At 41.0% G+C, this 20,980-nt stretch overlaps 2 protein-coding genes across 4 annotated transcripts; one reads left to right on the top strand and one right to left on the bottom strand.

Annotated features, from left to right (window-relative positions):
* Nucleotides 1-499: 499 nt before the first annotated feature.
* zbtb40 (zinc finger and BTB domain containing 40) lies at nucleotides 500-10,552 on the top strand. 2 transcript variants are annotated; one of them, XM_044349170.1, is made up of 12 exons: nucleotides 500-649; nucleotides 1,594-1,783; nucleotides 3,046-3,482; nucleotides 3,635-3,828; nucleotides 4,229-4,442; nucleotides 4,595-4,999; nucleotides 5,249-5,455; nucleotides 5,635-5,799; nucleotides 7,153-7,367; nucleotides 7,523-7,679; nucleotides 8,765-9,006; nucleotides 10,034-10,552. In XM_044349170.1, the coding sequence occupies exons 2-12, from the start codon at nucleotides 1,632-1,634 to the stop codon at nucleotides 10,247-10,249; spliced, it is 2,604 nt and encodes an 867-aa protein (XP_044205105.1). In that variant the 5' UTR covers nucleotides 500-649; nucleotides 1,594-1,631; the 3' UTR covers nucleotides 10,250-10,552. The 2 variants fall into 2 exon arrangements, with proteins under 2 accessions (XP_044205105.1, XP_044205104.1); XM_044349169.1 differs by having other exon boundaries at nucleotides 500-847.
* A 1,325-nt stretch (nucleotides 10,553-11,877) lies between these two features.
* Nucleotides 11,878-20,490, bottom strand: LOC122980821 (probable transmembrane reductase CYB561D1). 2 transcript variants are annotated; one of them, XM_044349193.1, is made up of 4 exons: nucleotides 20,063-20,490; nucleotides 19,617-19,956; nucleotides 18,298-18,335; nucleotides 11,878-15,756 (listed from the first exon to the last, which is right to left on the bottom strand). In XM_044349193.1, the coding sequence occupies exons 2-4, from the start codon at nucleotides 19,771-19,773 to the stop codon at nucleotides 15,250-15,252; spliced, it is 702 nt and encodes a 233-aa protein (XP_044205128.1). In that variant the 5' UTR covers nucleotides 19,774-19,956; nucleotides 20,063-20,490; the 3' UTR covers nucleotides 11,878-15,249. The 2 variants fall into 2 exon arrangements, with proteins under 2 accessions (XP_044205128.1, XP_044205127.1); XM_044349192.1 differs by having other exon boundaries at nucleotides 19,617-20,490.
* Nucleotides 20,491-20,980: the final 490 nt, after the last annotated feature.

The raw sequence follows: 20,980 nt of genomic DNA, 5'->3' as shown, positions 1-20,980 counted from the left end.
TGCAAATCATGTCTCAAACCTCATTTTTGGTATGATGACCTTACTTTTTTTTGTATTTTAATGTTTGTTTGTATAGGGACAAACAGCATGAACTTAAGCCACATACCACAGCATTTACAGCCTACGCGCTAGTTTGCAATGCCTGTACCAGATGTGCTTTAAAATACAAATGAAACTGCACAAGACTCAACAATACATATACATATGTGACAACACAAAACTGAACAAGGTACATACAAAGCAGCACAAAACAAAACCAACAAACATAACGTACATAAAAGTATAATTTTATCTTATTTCGGTCAAACTACATCGAAATTCAGTAGTAGACAACTTTTATTTACTATTTTGTGGAAAGAAAATGGTTTACGCTATTTTTTAAAAAGTATCGAAATAGTTATACTTGAGAAATAGTGAGCAGGGGTTTCATGTTAGGAGTCCTGAAGCCCATTGCGCGTTCAATGTTGTATTACAACATACTGTGTACCTTCAGTATATTAAGCTGTACCAATAACATGCTAAACTACTTCCGGTTGTTACAGCGCCGCGTGCCCGCTGAAACGCAGCACGTTGAACCCGCCGCGTGTCTGTCGTCTTTGATGAAGGAGAAAAGCCGGATTCCCTCATGTCCCTCAATGAATTTACAAACGTAACTATATCACCAGACATACTTATATTAGTGCAGCTTGAAGGGCTAACTCCGGCTATTAGCCGGAAACAGAACCGTCCTCATTTGCTTGCCGTACCGACTGTCGCCATTTTCAAAACGGCCAAGCTTTATTGCGCACACCAGCGTTGTTCAGCAAAGAAGTTTAAATAAAGAGACGGATCGTTTGAATTATTCAAGGTAAATACATCCAGTGACTGGAGGCTGCAGTCAGGGGTTTATTGAGAGTATAACTGCTCCTATGTCCCGATGACTTTCACTGATCTAACATTAGTTCCCTTCTCTAGAATACATTAGCATCCGAAGCTAAAGCTAGTGACGGACAGCCTGCTACAGCTGGCTAGCTTGTGTATGTATATTATATAAATATAATATCAAACAGTAACTAAACCTGACAGCTGCTAATAAACTGCGGGCAGCTTGGCTTGTATTGTTGCGAAAGCACAGTGGCTTACAAATAGTACCTGACAGGCCACTCTTTCATACAAAAATCCATTCAAACAAAATAAATGCCGGTGATGTTATTGGTACAGATCATAGACTGTATATGCTTTAGATACAGTCAGTGATACAGATACACAACTCAAAGGACATCAGCTATTTGAATGTTTGCGATCCTTTCAATATTCAGCATACATTCAACGCACAAAGCATGTTTATTACACAAGTCAAGTTCCAACATAATGCTTGACTTGTTTCCTTTTCTTTCCTTGTTCCAATAATCCTCTATAGAATATCCTGACTTTTCAAAGACACGCAATTTGCGCTTCTCTGTATGACGTGTGTGCGATTTTACCACTTGAGCCACATTATTGATCAGTATTCAGGTTACTTACAATACTGTCAATGTTTGTTCATTGCTGAGAATGAATAAAAACTGTCAGTTTCTATGTTGAGTTTGACATGATGTTCTCTTCATACAAAAGAGAGCAGAGCATTCTGCCCCTCCAGACCATCTAGCAAAATGATGGAGCTACCCAACTACAGCAGCCAGCTGATGCAGCAGCTGTGGGCCCTGAGGAAGGAGGGCCACTTCTGTGACTGCACCATCCTGGTGGGAGACAGTCCTCATCGTGCACATAAACTGGTGCTGGCTGCATCCAGCATGCTCTTCAGGTAGGGTGTGTATGGGATTGGGCAAGAAGCTTTAAACATTTAAGGGCAGGTGTTCAGTTTTCATGTCTTTATAGACAAGTTGGAAGACTATTTTTCCTTTCAGAACTTAGAATAATGCTTTTTACATGCTGATACTAAGACTGTCCATTGCATTCCAATACAACTTTTATAGACAGAAAATAGGCAACAAACCCTTTGTTTTGGAAAAATAATTAGCTGCTTGCTGTTCCACTAATAATCAGAATCAAACAGGATAAAAATACCTGCTGTTAACAACTCAGTCAAAATAAACAGGCTCATTCAAAAAAAAAATTTCACTCTGTTTGAAAGGACTGATTTAAACCTTTCTAAATCAGTTTAATGAGATGAGAACTTCCCATGTAAAGACATTTCCAGTTACTTTCTGAATATCTATCTTAAGTCCAAGATTGCATTCTGATAAGATGCACCACTCTTTCCTCGGTTGTCATTTATAGCTATTTTCTATCAGTTTTCAGATTAGTGTCTCTCTCTCAGGAAAATCATTTTATTTTTGGGGTGACAAAATTACAATATAAAAACAATGTGAACACACTAAACAGACAACATCGACTAATGTCATGGCTGGTAGTAGACCATAACATCAGTTATAACTTTCTGAATGTGTTTGCAGCTGTCAGGAGACGTTCTACATCTATAAACTACATCAGATCTGTAGCAAACACTGTCACCACTGCAGCTACAGTAGCTAGCAAGCTCATCAAAACACAAGCAAAGACTTAAATCAACTCGAGTTATTTTGTAATCGTTCAATCCATCCATCAATTTTCTGCCACTTATATCAATAAATTCATGTGCTTAATAAATAATTGTAGGCGATATTGTCCACACTGCCTGACTGTGAAAAGGTTATTAAATTGTATTCTATGTGGTATTAAAAATGTCTTTAAAAGTGTGAAGTTCAGTTTGGTGAACACTGGCTGGTAAATCACATCATGTAAGTTTTTTTCATGCAGTTCATCTTATGTAATTTGCCTGATTTTCTGCACTTGCCAACTGCTGTATGTGGCAAAATAAGCAGGCATGTAGTATTTTTGTGCCATTAGAAGACCAGATCAGAGTCACCAGTCACCTCTAGTGATCTCTAGTCTGTTGGTTATCTAACAAATTTATTCAATGGTAAAGACAAATGGGTTAAAAAAGGGAGTTTTGACTTGTAGCAGTGGTTTTTGAATGGGAATAGAAAATAAGGAAGGAAATAAAAATGTCTTTATCTCTGTCAGGTCTCTCCTGGATGGCTCCGACACCATCTCCATCGACACAGCTGTGGTGTCTTCGCAGGAGTTTGGCTGTCTGCTGGACATGGTCTACACCGGCAAGCTGCCTCTGGGCAAACACAACGTCAGCCGCATCGTCGCCGCCGCAGACAGCCTGCAAATGTTTGACGTGGCAGTCGGCTTTAAAAACATCCTCACCAGCCTTGTGAACCAGCAACCCCCGGCTCCAGTCTCCTCTACACAGACCCCGACCCTCACCCTGGTCAACAAACTCCAGAGTACTAAACCTGAAGGTTCAGCCTCACCCGACAAGGAGGACGAGTCGATTTCAGACGAGACCCAGTCAAAGGCTGAGCTGAAGAGGGAAGAATGTCAGGGTGACAGTGAAGACGCAGAGGGACCAGCATGTAAAAAAGCCTGTCTGGAACACCCTGAGTCCTCAGGTCAGTGGCAGGTGGTTGCCATGTCAACACTTTCTGACTGCAGTAAAATGTGGATGGACAGACATGGTAGACTGGTAACTGGGTGTAATCTGCGTGTTAGTCTCTTAGGCCAATGCACAGCCAAAAAAAAGCTTCTCTGTCTTTCTCCACAGGTCCTGAAGAAGCCAAATCCTCAGAGACTGTAGTGGAGGAAAATGACAGTACAGCAGCTGAGGTGTCCAATGGTCCTGCCTGTGGTCTTCTGGAACATTCCTCTCAGCTGATAGAGCTCCTCACCAACATGCCATCAGTCCTGGAGCTGTTGAGCCAGGCAGCACACAGCAGCCTGGATGAACAGGAGAGACAGGTAGAACAGGTCGCTCCAAGTCCTGGAAAATCCTGAAATCGTTGGCATCACTTGTGAGGCAATTTATCAGGTTTCGTACAGCTGCCTCTGGAGACACAAAAATACTTTAAACTACTCCCCAACACCTGCTAACACAGCAAACATCGGTGGAGTTCTCTTTTTAAATGTTCTATCTTCAAAATGTTTTTCCTTTTACAAGTATTAACTTTCCTTTCCAAACGGCATTAATTACACAAATTGAATCATCAGAAAACAGGGAGGCTTCTTACTAAATTATGACGAAATGAAACTGGTGGGATTAGGAATAAAGACCTGTCTTTAATATAAGCCTGTTCCAAATTGAGGCTTGCTTCTCTCAGCAGTCAAGGTGAACAATTTGATATGTTTCTGCTCCCGCCAGGTTGTGTGTGAGTGCTGTGAGGAGGCAGATTCCAGCTCAGCGATGGAGAAGCTGATGAGCAGAGTGAAGGAGGAGAAGATCAGTGAGGGAGCGCTCCTCAAGCTGCTCCGCGCTGTCCAACAGAAAGCTCCTTCCTCCTTCCCCACACCACTGCTCTCTCTGCTGGAGGAGGTGGAGAAGAACACACAGGAGCCAGACACAAGCCAAACTGCAGGTAAAACAGGGCAGTCAGTCAATTGTTGTTAAACCCATTTGTAGTCAATAGACTGCTGTCACATATTTATCTGTTGTCGTTGTTGTTGTTGTTGTTGTTGAGAGAGGGACGATGGTTCAGATCAGTGTCGGAACCTTCTCCATTTTTCACAGCTGACTCAGAACAGCAGAACGGTAACAGCAATGAAGAAAAGCAGGAAGAAGAGGGAGAGGAAGAAAACAGCAAGGAGGAGACCGAAGAGGACGAGAAAGACGTAAACGCTACCACCGACTCCTCCTCCCCTCCACCCTCCTCCTCCTCCTCCCCTTCCTCCCCCTCCAAGCCCTACTCCTGTCGCTGGTGCAAGAAGGGTTTCGCGTACAAGTGTCGGATGGTGGCCCACGTGAAGCGCTGCTCCATGTCCCAGGAGTGCGAGCAGCAGTGTCCGCAGTGCCCCGAGAAGCTGGCCAACCAGCGGGCTCTGCAGCGCCACCGGGCCGAGGCTCACCGCAACACGGCACGAGTCAAGAAGAAGGTGGCCTGCGACCTCTGTGGAAGGACCTTCGCCCACCCGTCAGGTGAGCATGAGCTAGTACTCTCCACATCTGTATGCAACACACATCAGGCTTCCCACTCTCATCTGTTACAACTGGAATTGCAGGTGACATGCTGGTGTCGTGTTGAGAGTCTCACATGACTTCTTTTACATTCTCTCTGCTCTCGCCTTGTCATGTAGCCTACTGTAAAAGTGTGATACACAGATAGAATTTCCTCTCCTCTTGTGCCACGTTGTCATGTTTTTTCCTCCCTCTTGTCGTATATTTCAGGTATGATTTACCACAAGCGCACCGAGCACTTTGAAGAGAAGCCGTTTGCTTGCGAGGAATGCGGCGCAAAGTTTGGAGCCAACTCATCTCTAAAGAATCACATGCGGCTACACACGGGAGAGAAACCCTACCACTGCAAACACTGTGACATGAGCTTTAGCGTGGCTGCTGCACTGGCATACCACACCAAGAAGAAACACTCTGAGGGTAAGACACACACACACTCTCACACACACGCAGAGTAACAAAGAAAATGTTTCTGTTGTATTGTGAGCTAGCTTGAAATGTTCATCTGAATGTTCATCCATAAATATCAGAAATCTCTTCTCACTGGTGGTGCCAGTCCTTGCAGATTTTTGTGTGTGTGTGTGTGTGTGTATTTTCAGGGAAGATGTATGTGTGTCAGTATTGCAAGGCTGTCTTCGCCCAGTCCATTGAGCTGACACGCCACGTGCGAACACACACCGGCGATCGGCCGTATGTGTGTCGGGAATGTGGAAAAGGCTACAGCCAGGCCAGCGGGCTGACCGTCCACCTGCACACCTTCCACAGTAAGAACACACCACACACCCTCTCACAACCTTCTGCTGCTCTCTTTTTCAACATCATTTTTTGGCTTTTCTTTAACTTTGATAGTTTTCTTAGTTTTTTTTTGTAGTGCAGGTAATGATGTAGGTAAAGCATGTGTAGAGCTAAGGGACTGTATGATTAGGGGGGGTTATGTACTTTCTCTTTTTGCTGACCTTTTTGCTAAAGCAGAGGAGGGTCTTTGGTTTTTTTTCTCATCTGATTTTTTTATTTTATTTCCTTCTGTCTTTGTCAGATTTAAATATATAATAATAATAATGAATAAATCTAGTTATCTCAGGGCACTTTTCACATAGAGCAGGTCTAGACTGTACTCTACCAACAGTTCCCCCCAGCAGCTAGCACTTGGTGACAGAAGCAAGGAAAAACTCCCCTTTAACAGGAAGAAACCTCAAGCAGAACCGGACTCTAGGTGAGCGGCCATCTGCCCTGATGGCTTCTGTGTGCTACACGTCATAAAGGACAGCAGTCCAGTCTCTGGTTCAGATCATTATTTTCTCTTTAAAATCAACCAGTACTGAGTAGAACAGATATGTCAGCTTAGTGAAACACAACACATGTTGATCTTTAGAGTAATTAGTGATTTATTAGTTGTTGGTTCAGCATCACACATCGCCAACTTCTTCTACTAATGAGTGAACTAAAATGAGGTCAGTTTATTAATGCAGCATCTTTATTTCTCAGGTGATTTAAACACACACTAAATTGTTCATTTTTCAACAGTTAACCAACCTGTTACTGTTACTGGCCCTGTTTAGATTTTATACATCACTTTGTGCCTGAAACCAAATGGGCTATGAGTTTCTGTTACTTTCAGAGAGCGTGTTGCACACAGCTTCCTTTCTCTTCTGCACCTCAGTGTGCACTGAACTTTCATTTACTGACAGTATTGATATGTGCTTTGATATTAACTGTGTACTTTTTTGGAACATCATGTAAGTGGTTTGAATGTAACAGATACTCAGACATGTGATCTAATAAATATCGGAAGATGTTGAATATAATGTTGAAAAACTGTTTCAGGCTCAAGCCCATCAGAAGCTACAGAGCTGCTGCCTGTGTCACATCCATTCACTGAGGCTGTAACAAGAGTAATAAGAGTTAGTTATGTTTGTCATTAATATGTTGTTTTGACATAATGGGGGAGGGTGTTGCAGTTTTAAGTCTAGGGAAAAGTCCCACAAAAATATTAATAGTGCTGGGAAGGGTCTTATAAGATTCAGCTCCCCTCCCCACTCCACTCCCTCACTAAAATAATAACAGAAGACCTGAATGATCAGATATAATATGATATGTTTTCTCCCACTTCATGTCAGACTTGTCGGAGCCTCATGACTGTCAGAAGTGCTGTCTCAGCTTCTCTTCTTTGGAGGAGCATCGGCAGCACATAGAGGAGTTCCACCCAAAGGAGTTCCACAAATGTCCCACCTGCAACAAGGTGTTTACCAGCGCCGCCCTGCTGGACAAACACAAGGCCACACACACTGGAACCAAGCCCTTCAGCTGTGACCTGTGCAACAAGTCTTACCAGGTAGGATGTGAATGTTCAACTCGACTTCACAGGAGTAATGACTTCTCCACTCACAGCTCATTGTCACATGTGTTCCTGTGGGGACATGAGATGAAAAAGTGTAGAGTACTTTATATTTCATGTAAAAGTCTCTCCCTCTCCCTCTGTTGCCTCAGCAACTGTCAGGCTTGTGGTACCACAACAGGACCAACCACCCCGATGTGTTTGCTAACCACACCCGGCAGCTCAAGACTCTGGTTCAGTGTGATGTCTGCTTCAAGTTCTTCCCCAGCGCCGCCAGCGTGGCCAAACACCAGGCAGCTGAGCACCAAGGTGAGGACAGCACAGGCTCACATTGTGAGGTAGATAGTGGTCTGTGGGGCAAAACTGGACCTCCACCATCAATCATCTGACCCCAAAGGAAATCTAGCTTTGAGCTACATCTCAACTTTTAGGCATTTTAGAAATCCAGTGTGGATATAAAAATGTAATGACCAAAAAAAAAACTGTGAATCAGGTCAGATTAACACCTCCGCTGACATGAGGTCCAATGAACTTTACCAGAAGAAGAACAGGTGATAAATAAAACCACTTAAATTTCATTGCATACCATATCTCTTGAATTCAAAAACACATGTAATTCTTCTGTATAATGTGACCAAGAGAGATTTTTTATCTCACAAACACAAATATAAACCAGAATATATTGTTTTATAACAGCAGTGGCTCTTTGCAGATGTGCTAAGCTTCTTTAAAACACCCAGTTTCATAGTCGTCAAGTATTTTTTGCACAGATTCAAGAGAGAACATGATGTAGAGAGGCTGGTTTTCACTGTAGACCACAGTGTCAGGTCCTTCCACATCTGTCAGAAGTTTAAGTCTAGTTATATTGCAGGAGCTGTATGTACAGTTCAGACATCAAACAAACAAGTTTAAAAAAAAATGCTGATATTTCATTTGTAAATGAATTACAGAATGCATGTCTGTGTCTGTACTGCACAGGTAAATCTTCATTGGCCTCCCATTCAATAGTGCTGAAAAAAAGGTCAATCAGCTGAAAATTGCCAATTTTGTTATGATGGACAATAAACAGGTCACCTTTAGGACAAACACAGTCTAAAAGTCTGTGTAAAAAACTCACAAGTGTTTGGTTTTACTGTTAGGATCAATTAAATGCATCTCAGTAGTCCTTTTAGTCTTAACTCAAAAATCTGATTTCTGAATGAGATTTCTTCCCAAAAGTGTTCTTATCATTTGAAGTGTTCAAAGAGGAAGGCTGTGTTTGACTATTTGGCCCAAGCTGCACAGCAGAAGGTCAAGATTTCCTTCATTGTCGTGACTTAAGGCGGTACAAATGAATAAATAACAGCAGCGTGTGTTGTGCTGTCCTCGCTGACCCCTGTCCGTCTGTCCTCCAGGCTCGGCGGCTTCCACAGTGCGTTGTCTGTACTGCCCGGCCGTGTTGGGCGGGGAGGAGGAGCTGCAGGAGCACATCAGCAGCCAGCATGTCAGCCAGAGCAGCGAGGCATTCAGCTGCCCCCTCTGCTCCCTGGTCTGCACTTCCCAACTGGAGCTGCAGGAGCACCTGCTCTCCTGCCACATGGAGGCACAAGAGGAGCAGGAGGCTGGGGAGGAGCAGGAGGCCTCCACCTCCCACACGGTGAGTCAACTCAGATGGGGAAACATAGTGCACTCAAGCTTCCTACAAGCTTCTTCACTTCAGCCTCCAGCTGTTACATTGTTCACCTCAGCTGTCAGATGGGAAAAAGTATTCAATTCAAAATCATTCCTGAAGGGGAAACATGAGTGCACACTGGCAGCTTTCTACATTACACATTGCACCAAAGTCTAGTCACCCTTGACTTTCTAGATGATTGACACATAGACACCACAACAGCACATTATGTCAAACTGCAAGTGCATCTATCAATCTATCAATCTATTATTATTATTATTGTTCTTATATATTTTTACTTGAGCATGTACACCAGGCCAATATACACTTTAGCATTTTAATACTAATACTATTATATTACATATATTCATCATTTTTTATATATTTCTTTTTCTTGTTCTTATTATTTCTCCTTTAGTGATCATTATTTCTATTACACACTAGAATTTTAGCAAAGCCTCAAGTAAATTTAACAAGTAAATTAACAAATTAGCCTTTGAATCTTAATTGATTAATTCAAAAAAAGATTATTCCATAATAAAAAACAACTGTAAGCGGTATTCTAATGAAATAAAGTAAAAATACTGTTTGCCTCAGATAGTAGAACAGACAACAAGTGAATACTGAATCTATATAAGCAGTTAACACAGTTTTGTCTGTGTTTTACATTGCAGTGTATGACATGAACTACAGTACATGTCGATTAATTCTCCATTTTCATGATGTAATCAGTATCTAAATATCATCTCATCAGAATATACACTGACAAAAATGTAGCTGATCTTCAGATGCAAACAGAGAATTATTCCAGGTGTAAAAGCATCTTTCAAGCATCTGACCAAACCTCATTAATGATGTCACGATAGCCGTTTTGCCTTTGACAGTAGATGGGAACCCTGCTCTGACATCACTTCCTGGGGGTGTGGCCAAAGCGCAAAAAGTTTCACCCAGCAGAGAGCAGTGTAGCAGATTAAACCTGTATATTTAAAACCTGTCTTCTCTGTCCAATCAGGTGATCTCAACAGATCCGACAGGTGATGAGGGGGCGGAGTCAGCTATCTCTGAGGAGCAGTCACAGCTGGCAGCCGCCCAGCAGGTGTTTGTGGCTCTGGCAGGTGGAAGGGAGGGCGGTTCATCAGCGGAAGTGGTGGAAGTCAACATGTACGACCTCCTGAACAGCTCTGTCACCTTCATCTGCGAGGACAAACAATCAGGTCCTGACTCTTAACTATGAACTTTGACCCCTTGGAGGATCACTCTGAACACTGAGCAGTTTTATGGTTTTATTATCTTTTCTGGTCATTAACGCAACTACAACTCAGGCTAAACTGACATCATTCACAAGCCAAGTCCATGTTTAGTCCACCAGAAAAGATTTAGTGTTGCAGTTGTAAATACATGTGGTGAATGTGAATTTCACTGTAAATATTATATACAGAAACCCAGGTTGGTTTATATGGGATGTCCCCAAAGAGCACTGAAAGTCTAACACCAAACACAAAAGCAGAAAAATAAATATGAGCTCCCCCAGGCTGCCTTGTCTATTTCTGCTTCAGTTACTACACTTCCCAGAATGCCTTTCAACAACTTCTGGAGATGTAATGTGGATTTATAGTTTTTTTTAAAGGTGAGGATCTGGCGATAAGAAGAACATGAAAGTTCTTGACCTTGGAAACAGCAATTCAACCACAATGGTACTCTACTCACTGATGAAGAATGTGAGATGTGGTCATGTTTTGCTTTTGTTTTTTCATAATTTAAGCGTGGTCATTAAAGGAGAAGGCTTGCATTATTTTATACTTGAAACAATTCCACAAAAATACCAACAATTTGTTAATCCGCCTCTAAAACTCTGTCTCCCCTACCCTGTCTGTGGCTCTTAGCCCACACTGAAGACACAAATGATGAAACACATAAATATTTTAAGTTCAGTAATTTCCTAAAACAGGTGGGCATTTTAGTTTTCAGCTGAGGATTAATACACAGTTGGTGCACTACTTTGTGGCAGCAGGGCGGTGTTTGAGGGATTGAGTCAAAATAAACTAGTGTGTGTGTTCAAAAGTGTGACTCATTGATGTGTTTTTAATAGTTTTAATAGTGGTCAAACTGGAGGTCTACAGCACAGGGAGAAGATATATAAGGCTTTGATACGCTTTGGGCTAAATGCTCATGTAAGCATACAAACATAGTCACAATGACAATGCTAACATGCTGATGTTAAGCAGGGATTATGTTTACCTGAACAAATTCAATTAGTGTGTTAGCATGCTAAGCATTTGCTAATTAGCTACAAACCCACCGGCTCATAGGAATGTGTTTAGTTTTGCAGCCAGTTTATCATAAACCAAAGTACTGGACACATTCAAATCTTGACTTAATGTTTGTCTTAGATGAAAAGTCAGAGGATCACCAAAAGATATTTCAGTCTGGAATATTATTGTCAGATGAATGGCTAACAGATTAGCATGGCTAGAAACACAGAATATTCCCAGCCTTATCCTTTAAAAGTATGAAGCCGGAACATGAAGGTAGCATGTTGTGGCTGTTCTCTGCTCCTGTAGGTGTACAAACTGGTATCACTGTCTTGTTCTACACTGGATTTCTTTCTGTATGATTGTTAAATAACAGTGAAAAATTATTTATTTTCTGACAAGTCCTGTTTATCTCAATCTGAAACATTTGACGTGTCACTTTTTGACCACATTTGCTACTTCAGTCACACAGGAACATGAAATCACACCATCAAAACAAATACTAGAGATGGTTCATCACCAGTACAGCTTGTTTTTTTTTTTTTTAAAGATTCTGTTATTAAGGTGGATTTGTCTCATTATGAATAAAAACACATGATCAAAATTCAAATGTATGTATTTGTTTATTAGAGAAGGTTCACAGGCAGCAACCTGCTGGTAAGAATGGGGTAAGTACAAACCTCACAACCTCCACTCTGATCATCCCACTAACACACAGCACAGGCTCATACAGCAAAGTCCTGAGTAGTAAACTGAACCAACAATACATTTATCTGTGAGCGAGTCGTGCTCAGTAGGATATCAGAGTATATTCATGACATTTGATGAAGGGAAGAATAAATTCTAAGGCGAAAGATTACACAGGTCTCCAAAAGGTGAGAGTATAATTAGAAAAAATCACACAGTTTCTGGAGTTTTACTTTCCACTATTTTATCAAGAAAATTTTGACTTAAAAAGAACATTAAAAAAATACTTTCCAATTGTGTACATTCATTGCATTAAATGATTTTCATCCATCTGAAACCAGATTGAAAACCATTAACAAAAGCTGAAGGAACAGTCAAAATGTCAGACTAAACAGAGAAATTATTTCAGTAGGTCTAATATTGCCTGATTTCTCTTACAATTTCCCATTATTAAGTGCATTCTACATTGATGGGTGCTTTAGAAGAACCTTAATATGTTTGCTGTCTTAAAGCCATGCAATGATCTATAATGAGCTTAGTATTATGTCAAAAAGGAAACTACTGATTTGTATTTGTATGGGCTGCCTAGTAGTGATTAAGACAAAGTTGAGACAAGGTGCTGGAGGATCAGTACATCCAGTCGGTCTTTGTGCATCAGGTTTGCTCCAGAATTTAAAAATAGTTCACATTAATCTGTCCCACCAGGGTCTCCCAGAGTGTCGTCCTGATTATTGCGCCTGAAATAACAGAATCTGCAGCTGCTTTTCTGCAAAACTGCAAAGCAAAGCAACTTCTTTGTGCTATCTGGGACTTTTATTTTGCCCTGAATTCAGCCTGTCAGGTAGTACTTGCTCCCAGGCTGTAGCTCTCCCAACAAGCTCCATGTGCATCAGATGATTAGTTTGACGGTTAAAAATGGGCAGGATCTTAATCTCTGCCGAGGAAGATGACTTCAGATGCTCATTTATAAGGATGCCGGTTTGCTGAGACCAAGTTTTGATGAATTTGCCCTTGGCTTGATCTGACTTGGATGGAAAAGTGCTGTGATTGGTTCAGTTTTGAAGTCTTCTCATGTGACTGTTTTCAGAGGTATTGAGAGGACAGGACAAAGTGTTGAACTCTTTCAATTAATGAAGGGATTGGATTCATTTGCGTTAGTTTGGTTCCTGGAGGGACTGACTGATGACGTCTTTGCTAGAGGAAAGCTTGTACCTTTGCCTTTGTTTGACAAAGCAACACAAGAGCGAGTGCACATTCATTCACTGTTTACATAGGCAAAAAATCACAAAGAATACGGCTAACAGATAGCCACATAAAAGACAGAATGCTAAATGTCACATGTACACACTGAAAAAAAACAAAAAGTTGATGAACCAGAGGTGCTACATGTAGCTCTGCATACAGTTTATCTGTCACGTCAATGACAATAGCATATCATTTGTGTAATCAATTAAAGGCCTCAGTGAGGAAACCGTTCCGCCGATCATGCTAATGCTAATGTTGTGCTAATTAAGAGCACATTTCCCATGAACCTTATTGCTTTCTGTAATGATACATGTGTCCTTATCAAAAAAAAAACTTGGACCATGAGGCTCAGTGTAGCTCACAATACTCTATTCAATGGTGTCATTTGTTTACAACTATTGTATTAATTCTTGTGGCCATTCTCTATTAAAGCTGCAAAACTGATTTTTGTGAACACTAGAGGAAAGAATAACAGTTATAGCTAACAGGTTAGCAACTGTTGCTCTGTGTCCAGCAGACAGAGCAACATTAGCATTCAATTGGAGTAATTTTCCTGCTCATCTGTTCTGGTTTCCATTAACTCCTGAGAAAAATGTCTTTAGCAGCTAGATATTCCACTGTCTTGACCAGCTAGCTAACTATGTCCATCTGTTTTGGAGACAGTGGATCTATCTATCAAAGCTTTTTGCTGAGGCAACCGTCTGCTGACTGATGAAGGTGCTGAGACGACTCCACAGTAAATGTGCCATAAAGCCAAAACAATGAACGAAAGAGGCTAAAAAAAGCTTTGCAAAATCTGCAGGGTTTGTGATTATTCTTTGTGGGTTCATCACTGCAGGTGTCCATGTACGCATTACACATATTCATCCGCTGTAAGTATGAAAAAATATTGTATATTTGTGGAGTTTTAGTGCTAAAGGCTCCATGTAGCACCTGTAAGCAGACAAGACAGACACAACACAAAAATATCATAAATGAATAAATAAATACAATTTACAGGCTGGTATATAATCAACCACAGCACCTTCATTGCAGAAGCTGCCTCCTAACACATTCAGTGTTAAACTAAACAGCAGTCGCTGCTTTATATCCCTTCACAAAGAGTCTCTTTTGCTTTCACTGCATATGTAGTGCAAATATTCCTCTGGAGAGGCAACAGATGAAAGTAGTTCAATCGCAGAGATGTAGACCAGCTCAGCTCTGCCTCCAGCAGTTTGTCGGATTGATGAGCAATACCCCATGTGTCCTGTGGTGCACATTGGAGCATGGCGATTGACATACTGTGCATAGTGTCATCCCTCTGTGTTTCTCATTTCAACAGGAGTTGCAGCTTGAGGACACCAAAATGTTTTGAGCTGCAGTGATTCTACTGGCCTGATAGATGCTGGCTCTCTCCTGAGTGTATTGAAGTGTGTGAAGTTCAAGAGGTATCAGGGGTAGCATTTTTGAAAATTTGACATTTTTTGAAGCGCACAACTTAGTCATTTGTGCCCTCAAATGAATAACTTCTGCCCAAAAATGTGTAATTTGTACCCTCAAATTAATTTATTCCTCAAATTGCTTCAATCATTAATCAAATGGAATAAATGTGATAACTAACATAACAGTTAAAAATGAGGTATAAACTCATGAAAACATATTGCATTCTTAATTCAAGAATACAAATTGATCATTAGAGGGCACAAATGATCAAAATCAACTGTGGTGTTTTGAGTTTTGCATGTTGGGTCTCAGTGCCACCGAGACCACATCCCTTTGCCTAATCAGGATTTTCTGGCTCCAGTAACTGACACAGATGGCGGCAAGCAGTAAAACTAGATTCCAGGCTTCAAGCCTTCCCTTGAGAAACCTGTGTTTGAAGACAGACACTTGTATTTTCATGTTCTTCTTCTGTCTGTGAGACTACTAATGTATAAAGCAGTTTGCTTTAATGATTTCATCTTCAAATGCTGCTTTAGCCTTTGATTTTGAGTGTCTGGCCCTCTGAGTACAACATCAATCCACTATGGCCACGGTGTAAATACAATCTCATCCTCTGTGCCTCCTAGCTGGTGATCTTCTTGCGGGGCAGGTAGCCATTAGTGATCTGATTCATCACCACCAGGGCAGGAAAGAGGGGCAGCAGGAGGAAGGCCCACCATGCCACCCCTTTAACGGTAGCCTGGAACCAGTCTGAGAACATGGCTGACATCACGGTCACCGTGGCCAGCAGGTAGACCACTAGGCCGCAGGTGGCGTGGTACAGCTTCAACCTGTGTGTAGGTAAGGTCAGACGCAGCAGCTTGGGGAACATGACGCAGACACCACAGGCCGCTTGGATCAGGGTGGCTGCCAATGTGCAGATGCCCAACAGGCTGTGCCAGGTGACCAGGTGGGGGCGCTCTGACACGTTCTTGCTGGCCACCATGAAGCCAAGCCCAGTAGCCGCAACTATCAGGACCAGAGCCTGGCAGAACCAGTGGAGACGGACTTTACCCTTCCGAGACTTGAAGCAGAAGGGGGATCCTTCAGCTGAGAAGAGGAGGATGCCTTCAGTCATACACAGGCAGTACTGGAGGAGGATGAAAAGAAAGAAATGTGGTTAAAAAAAAACCAACCCAAACATGTCATTATTTTGAGCAAGTGTAAGTAAATGGATATAAAAAGAGGTGTTCCCATGTAAGAACATCATGGATGAGGTTGAGGCGTATTTTCTCATACTGGGAGATCATTGTGGCTTGGTGACATTTAGCTAATAGTGTGGTATGATTCACCAGTGAGGATTTTAAGGATAATTAGCTTAGATTAGATAATAGATTAGATTAGGTCAGGTTAAAACTACAGTGACCGGAAATGAGTGAATTTGATCAGTAATTTAGAACAGTGTTTATTCTGCGAGATGTCCAAATATATGATTTTATCAGACACCTGCCAGCCAATCAGAAATCAGTATTATTACAGTATGTTTGCATCATTGTACAAACATACATATCATTAAACCCCTGAACCGTTGAGGGTTGAGTTGTAATAAACAGTTTCACATACAGTAGGTCTGTCTGGTTGCACTGATACAGAATCGACTGTTGCATAACTTTCTGCCAAAGCAACTGTCAGTGGTTGGTCTGTTTGAATGTCAATCAAAAAAAACAACCTTTCCATATCAGAGGGGACAGCTGTTGTATGATAATGGTAGAAAAATAACAAACAACCCTAACCCTAACCCCCTAACCCTAACCCTAACCCTAACCCTACCCCAACCCTAACCCTAACCCTAACCCTACCCTTACCCCTACCCCTACCCCAACCCTAACCCTAACCCCTAATCCCTAACCCCTAACCCTAAGGGTTACAAACAGACTTTATGCTGAGACTGGGGTGTTGATGATATGTCATTTTTAATAAAAAGACTATCATCCCAATAAATCAGTTTAACTCTAGTGAGTGTGTGTGTGTGTGTGTGACACAGTGAGGTTATAAATAGCCTTCTATTGTATGTGCTTTGAATTCATTTCAGTGAAAGAAAAGGTGTGACGTCAATCAAAGATTCGCAGCTGAAAGGGAAAAATAGTTGTGATGTTTGTACGGTGAGTTATCATGGCTGACATACTGCTGACATACCGCTGGGACGACTGACTCATCACGCTGTACTGTCATGACTCGCAGAAGAAGCCGTTTCAGTGTGAAAAGCTGCGCTCACCAACATATTCTAGGTCAGTTTGTAACACAATAGCTGACGCAGTGATGCAACACAGTCGTCAGTGTTACCACTCCCTCCTCCTCCCAACCCTTCCTATCTATTATTCACAGTGGAAAGAGGGATGGAGACACGACGACTAGAGGGCGTGAAGGTGAAGATAAGTGGAGAGCTGACGGGAGAGTTCATATTCAACTGGAGAAATACTTTATTCAGTTATTAATTTGATGTCATTTCTTTCTAATCTAAATGTAATCAGCTTCTTTACATCCTGACTGAAGCTGTATGCGTGTTAATCATTACTGAAGACACCAAACTGTTGTATCATTCCTAATGATAATTCATCTACATGACTACATGGTTTTCACATCTCCAAATGTCTAAAACAGAGGACATCAAAGCAGATAGTAACATGACACTTTCTACTTATAATTGTTACATTAGATTACATTCATCTGGCAGATGCTTCCATTTCTCCCCTGCGCTCACACTGGGAGTGAGGAGGGTTTATAGTATAGAGCTAGAACGATTAACCACTTCACTCATTAGTTGACTGAAAATTAAGTGGCAACTAATATGATAATTGGTGAATCATGAGAGTCATTTCAGAAGCAAAAAAGCCAAAGTGTTGATGTTTTTTTCCTTTTCTTGACATTATTGTAAAATTCATATCTTTGGGTTTTCTGGTCGGACAAAACAAGATTCATAGTCGTCACCTTTAGCTCTGGGAAATTGTGATTAGGCTTTTTTTTTATTATTGTTTTCTGATGTTTTGTACACTAAATGATTATTAAAATGACATAATAATTGAAAATGAAAATAACTGTTAGTTGCAGCACTAGTTCTTTATCTTCAACAGGAGAAGCAGTGGATTCAATTAATCAAGCTTTCAGCACACAGTCTTCTTCAGGATAGATTGTTGTATATTTATCCTAAAGAAGGAAGTGTGCTGGAATGTTGATCTTCATCTGTTCAATAAATTCAGAGTTGTGCGGCTTTTTCACTTCTTTTGATGTCAGTTTGCATTATTTTGTCATAAGTAAGAAATGCTAAATTGTAATTATGAAACATGTAAATCATGCTTACAAAACATCAGCTCATATTATTGTTTCTTTGGTGAATGCAATGCACTTCCTCCACTATGTACAATAGCTACATGTTTAAAAAGTAAACATCTGCATCTCACTGATGATTTTAGAATGTTATATGTTTGTACTAACTGATCATCTATAATGACGATATAAGGATCATTTCAAATTCAACTGATAAAAGCTGAACGCAGATCCTAAAGCACTGTCAGGTTTAGTCACAGTAAAAATGACAGGTGTGTGTGTGTGTGTGTGTGTGTGTGTGTGTGTGTGTGTGTAAGAGAAGGAAAGAGATGGAGAAAGTGAAGTCATATATAGACAATAAACTTACTGCAACAGACATGCATACTGGATGCCAAGAGAACAGACCTGCAACAAAGAGAAACAGCACTAAGCAATCTGAGACTAACAGAATGTTCATGGATGTTATCGATTCATTCATGACAAAACTGTTGCATGATTCACAAAACTAATTGTTGTAGGTCTACAGTAAGGCTCCCTCTAACTTTTGTTTCTGAACCAGTTTCTATTGCTTTCAAGAAAATTATAAATGACTATCAAATGATCCAAAATGAAGAACCTGATATGACAGCTAAAGGACAGAGTGGGAGCAGATCACACAATACTGTATTTTAACTCTGATTGTTTTAATTGACTGAGAAAATAACTTGATAAGAGTGTGTTGTTTGTCACATATGTAATTGATAAACAACAATGTTGTTTATCAATCACATATACCAGTCAGTCACTGGTCCCAGCTTCTCAAATGTTAGGACTAGAAACAGTTTTTCTCTGTTTCACCTCATTGTAAATTTGACAGTTAGAAATTATTCATGTTTGAAAAAATATCATAGATGAATTGATAATGAAAATGATTACTTTCTACTCTAATAGAAATGGGTAGAAATACTACACATACCTACACAATTACAAGTCTCCAGAGTAATATTACAGCAGTACTACACATAAATATCCTAAACTGTAATACTACAAACATTGATCCAGTGAATCCTTCAAATGTATCAGGGAGGAGAATACATGAAGTTTGCATTACTTTATTAAATGTATCTAACTATGAAGGAAGCAGTCTGTCTGTCTGTCTGTCCTTCGTTTTTTCTCGACAACTATTCATCCGATCGACCTCACACCTGGCAGGTGTATTGCTGAGGACTGAAGGACGTGCAGTGTCCAGTGTGAGGCTGTTTGGTTCTCCAGACAGCTGCCAACAGCATTACTGGACACCAAGAATCAGCCCGTTTCTAACTGGCTCTGCTCTAGTATATTATACAATATATATTATACATGTCGGATTGCTAAATTTAACCTAATAAATTCACTGAGACATGGGAACTAGTCTTAAAAAATATGAAAACTTGACAAAGTTTAAGGCTGTATGAAGAGGCTAATGCTAATGCTAGAGGCTAATTTTGCTATTAAATATAAAGTGTACTACATTTAAATGGTTTATTCACATTAGTAATGCTTAAACCAGACAAAAAACAAATAATTACAAGAGCCCCAATAAAGAAACCCCTGATTAAATTGCTGTAAACTCTATTGCACTAATCCTGTACCAACCGTGGCGGTTTAAATAGAAAATAATTTGGATTTAATGGCTAAAGCAGGTGATAAATCCATGTCTGCACTCACTGGTTCCGGGTCTTGACAGCAGGGAGATGATGAGGCTCAGGCCCAGGCCAGTGACATGAGCCGCTATCACCGCCGCCCTCCGCATCCACACATACAGCCAGAAGTCCCGCATCCCCAGCCCCTCTCCCACCGGGCTGTACTCCACATCAGCCCGCATGCTGTCTGCCAGCTCCTACGGCGCGTGTGCTGCTAGGACTCTGCATGAGCGCCATACTTACTGAGTTAAGAAGGAGGAACAGACTCGAACAGGCGGCCAGATGTACATGACTGTAGTCAAGCTACACGCAACCACAACATTGTACTTCCGGTTTGTAGTTATTCGCGACAAGGCTATCCCAGCCTAATCAAAAAATAAAAAGTGCATTATATAAATGTGTAACGGGGACGCTAAAATAAATATATTGATTGAAAGATGCTGTCCAATGTGGTAGAAGGGAAAAACTAACTTCCGGTCGTAGTTTAGGATAATTTCACGATACAAATGACTGTAATCCCTCCGAGTCAAATCCAGCCCTGTGGATTAAACATGTAGGTCAGACACCGAATGACATGCAGAAACATGAGCAGCAGCAGCAGGACGGCGGCTGGACATCAGCCATGGATGTATAATAAGACCTTATAATAACAGCCATGATATCAGCTGCAGCAGCAGCCTGACAGCTTGTTGTCGACTTGTTTGAACATCACCCACACATCATCTGTAAACAAAGTCCCGGCCGTTTGACAGGCTGTCGCTCACATAGTGACACAAAATCATCAAGGTTGCAAACTTGTAAACGTCTCTGCTGATGATAGTTCGTGTTTTGATTTCACTTCCTGGTTTGAATCTATGCCGAAGAGCGTGAGAAGTGAGATTCTTCATTTCCATTTCCTGATCAGCCACATGACGGTTGTTTCTCTCTACAGTGACCTGCTGATAACATTAAGCAAAGTTTGTGCCTCGTGTATTATAATGAATGATAAGTAATCATGTAATGTCATTATGAAAGGCACAGACTAGCACCAAGGGCTCCATATAAACCAGGGAGATGGAACTGGGTACATTTACTCAAAGCTACAGGAAGTACACCTATTTCATTTTTATTATCCATCCTCCTTTTATAGGTTCTGATTAGTGCCCAGACTGTTCTGCATTAATCATTTGGATCATAGCCTGTATGAAGTGTATGGTTACCATATATTGTATGAATTGATTCACTATTCAGTATTTTGAGATGTCCAATTGTTTTGTGTTGTAACTGGTGTCAGCAGCACAATACATTTCATCAACTGAGCACAGTCCCTGCAGACACCACTATATATATATATATATATATAAGTAAAAACAAACTGAATGCAATACAGTATGGTGTGGAATGTGAGTC

The sequence above is a fragment of the Thunnus albacares genome, chromosome 4, assembly GCF_914725855.1.
Source record: "Thunnus albacares chromosome 4, fThuAlb1.1, whole genome shotgun sequence".
In the NCBI taxonomy this organism is placed as follows: domain Eukaryota; kingdom Metazoa; phylum Chordata; class Actinopteri; order Scombriformes; family Scombridae; genus Thunnus; species Thunnus albacares.
This window is presented reverse-complemented; position numbering and strand designations above follow the sequence as displayed.

Coding starts and splice junctions, on each gene's coding strand:
- LOC122980821 (XM_044349192.1), bottom strand. CDS start 19,773: ATGCGGGCTGATGTGGAGTACAGCCCGGTGGGAGAGGGGCTGGGGATG. Junction 18,336..19,616: donor GCTGTCAAGACCCGGAACCA/GTGAGTGCAGAC, acceptor TCTTTGTTGCAG/GTCTGTTCTCTTGGCATCCA. Junction 15,757..18,297: donor CAGTATGCATGTCTGTTGCA/GTAAGTTTATTG, acceptor ATCCTCCTCCAG/TACTGCCTGTGTATGACTGA.
- zbtb40 (XM_044349170.1), top strand. CDS start 1,632: ATGATGGAGCTACCCAACTACAGCAGCCAGCTGATGCAGCAGCTGTGG. Junction 5,456..5,634: donor CAAGAAGAAACACTCTGAGG/GTAAGACACACA, acceptor GTGTATTTTCAG/GGAAGATGTATGTGTGTCAG. Junction 7,368..7,522: donor TGTGCAACAAGTCTTACCAG/GTAGGATGTGAA, acceptor CTGTTGCCTCAG/CAACTGTCAGGCTTGTGGTA.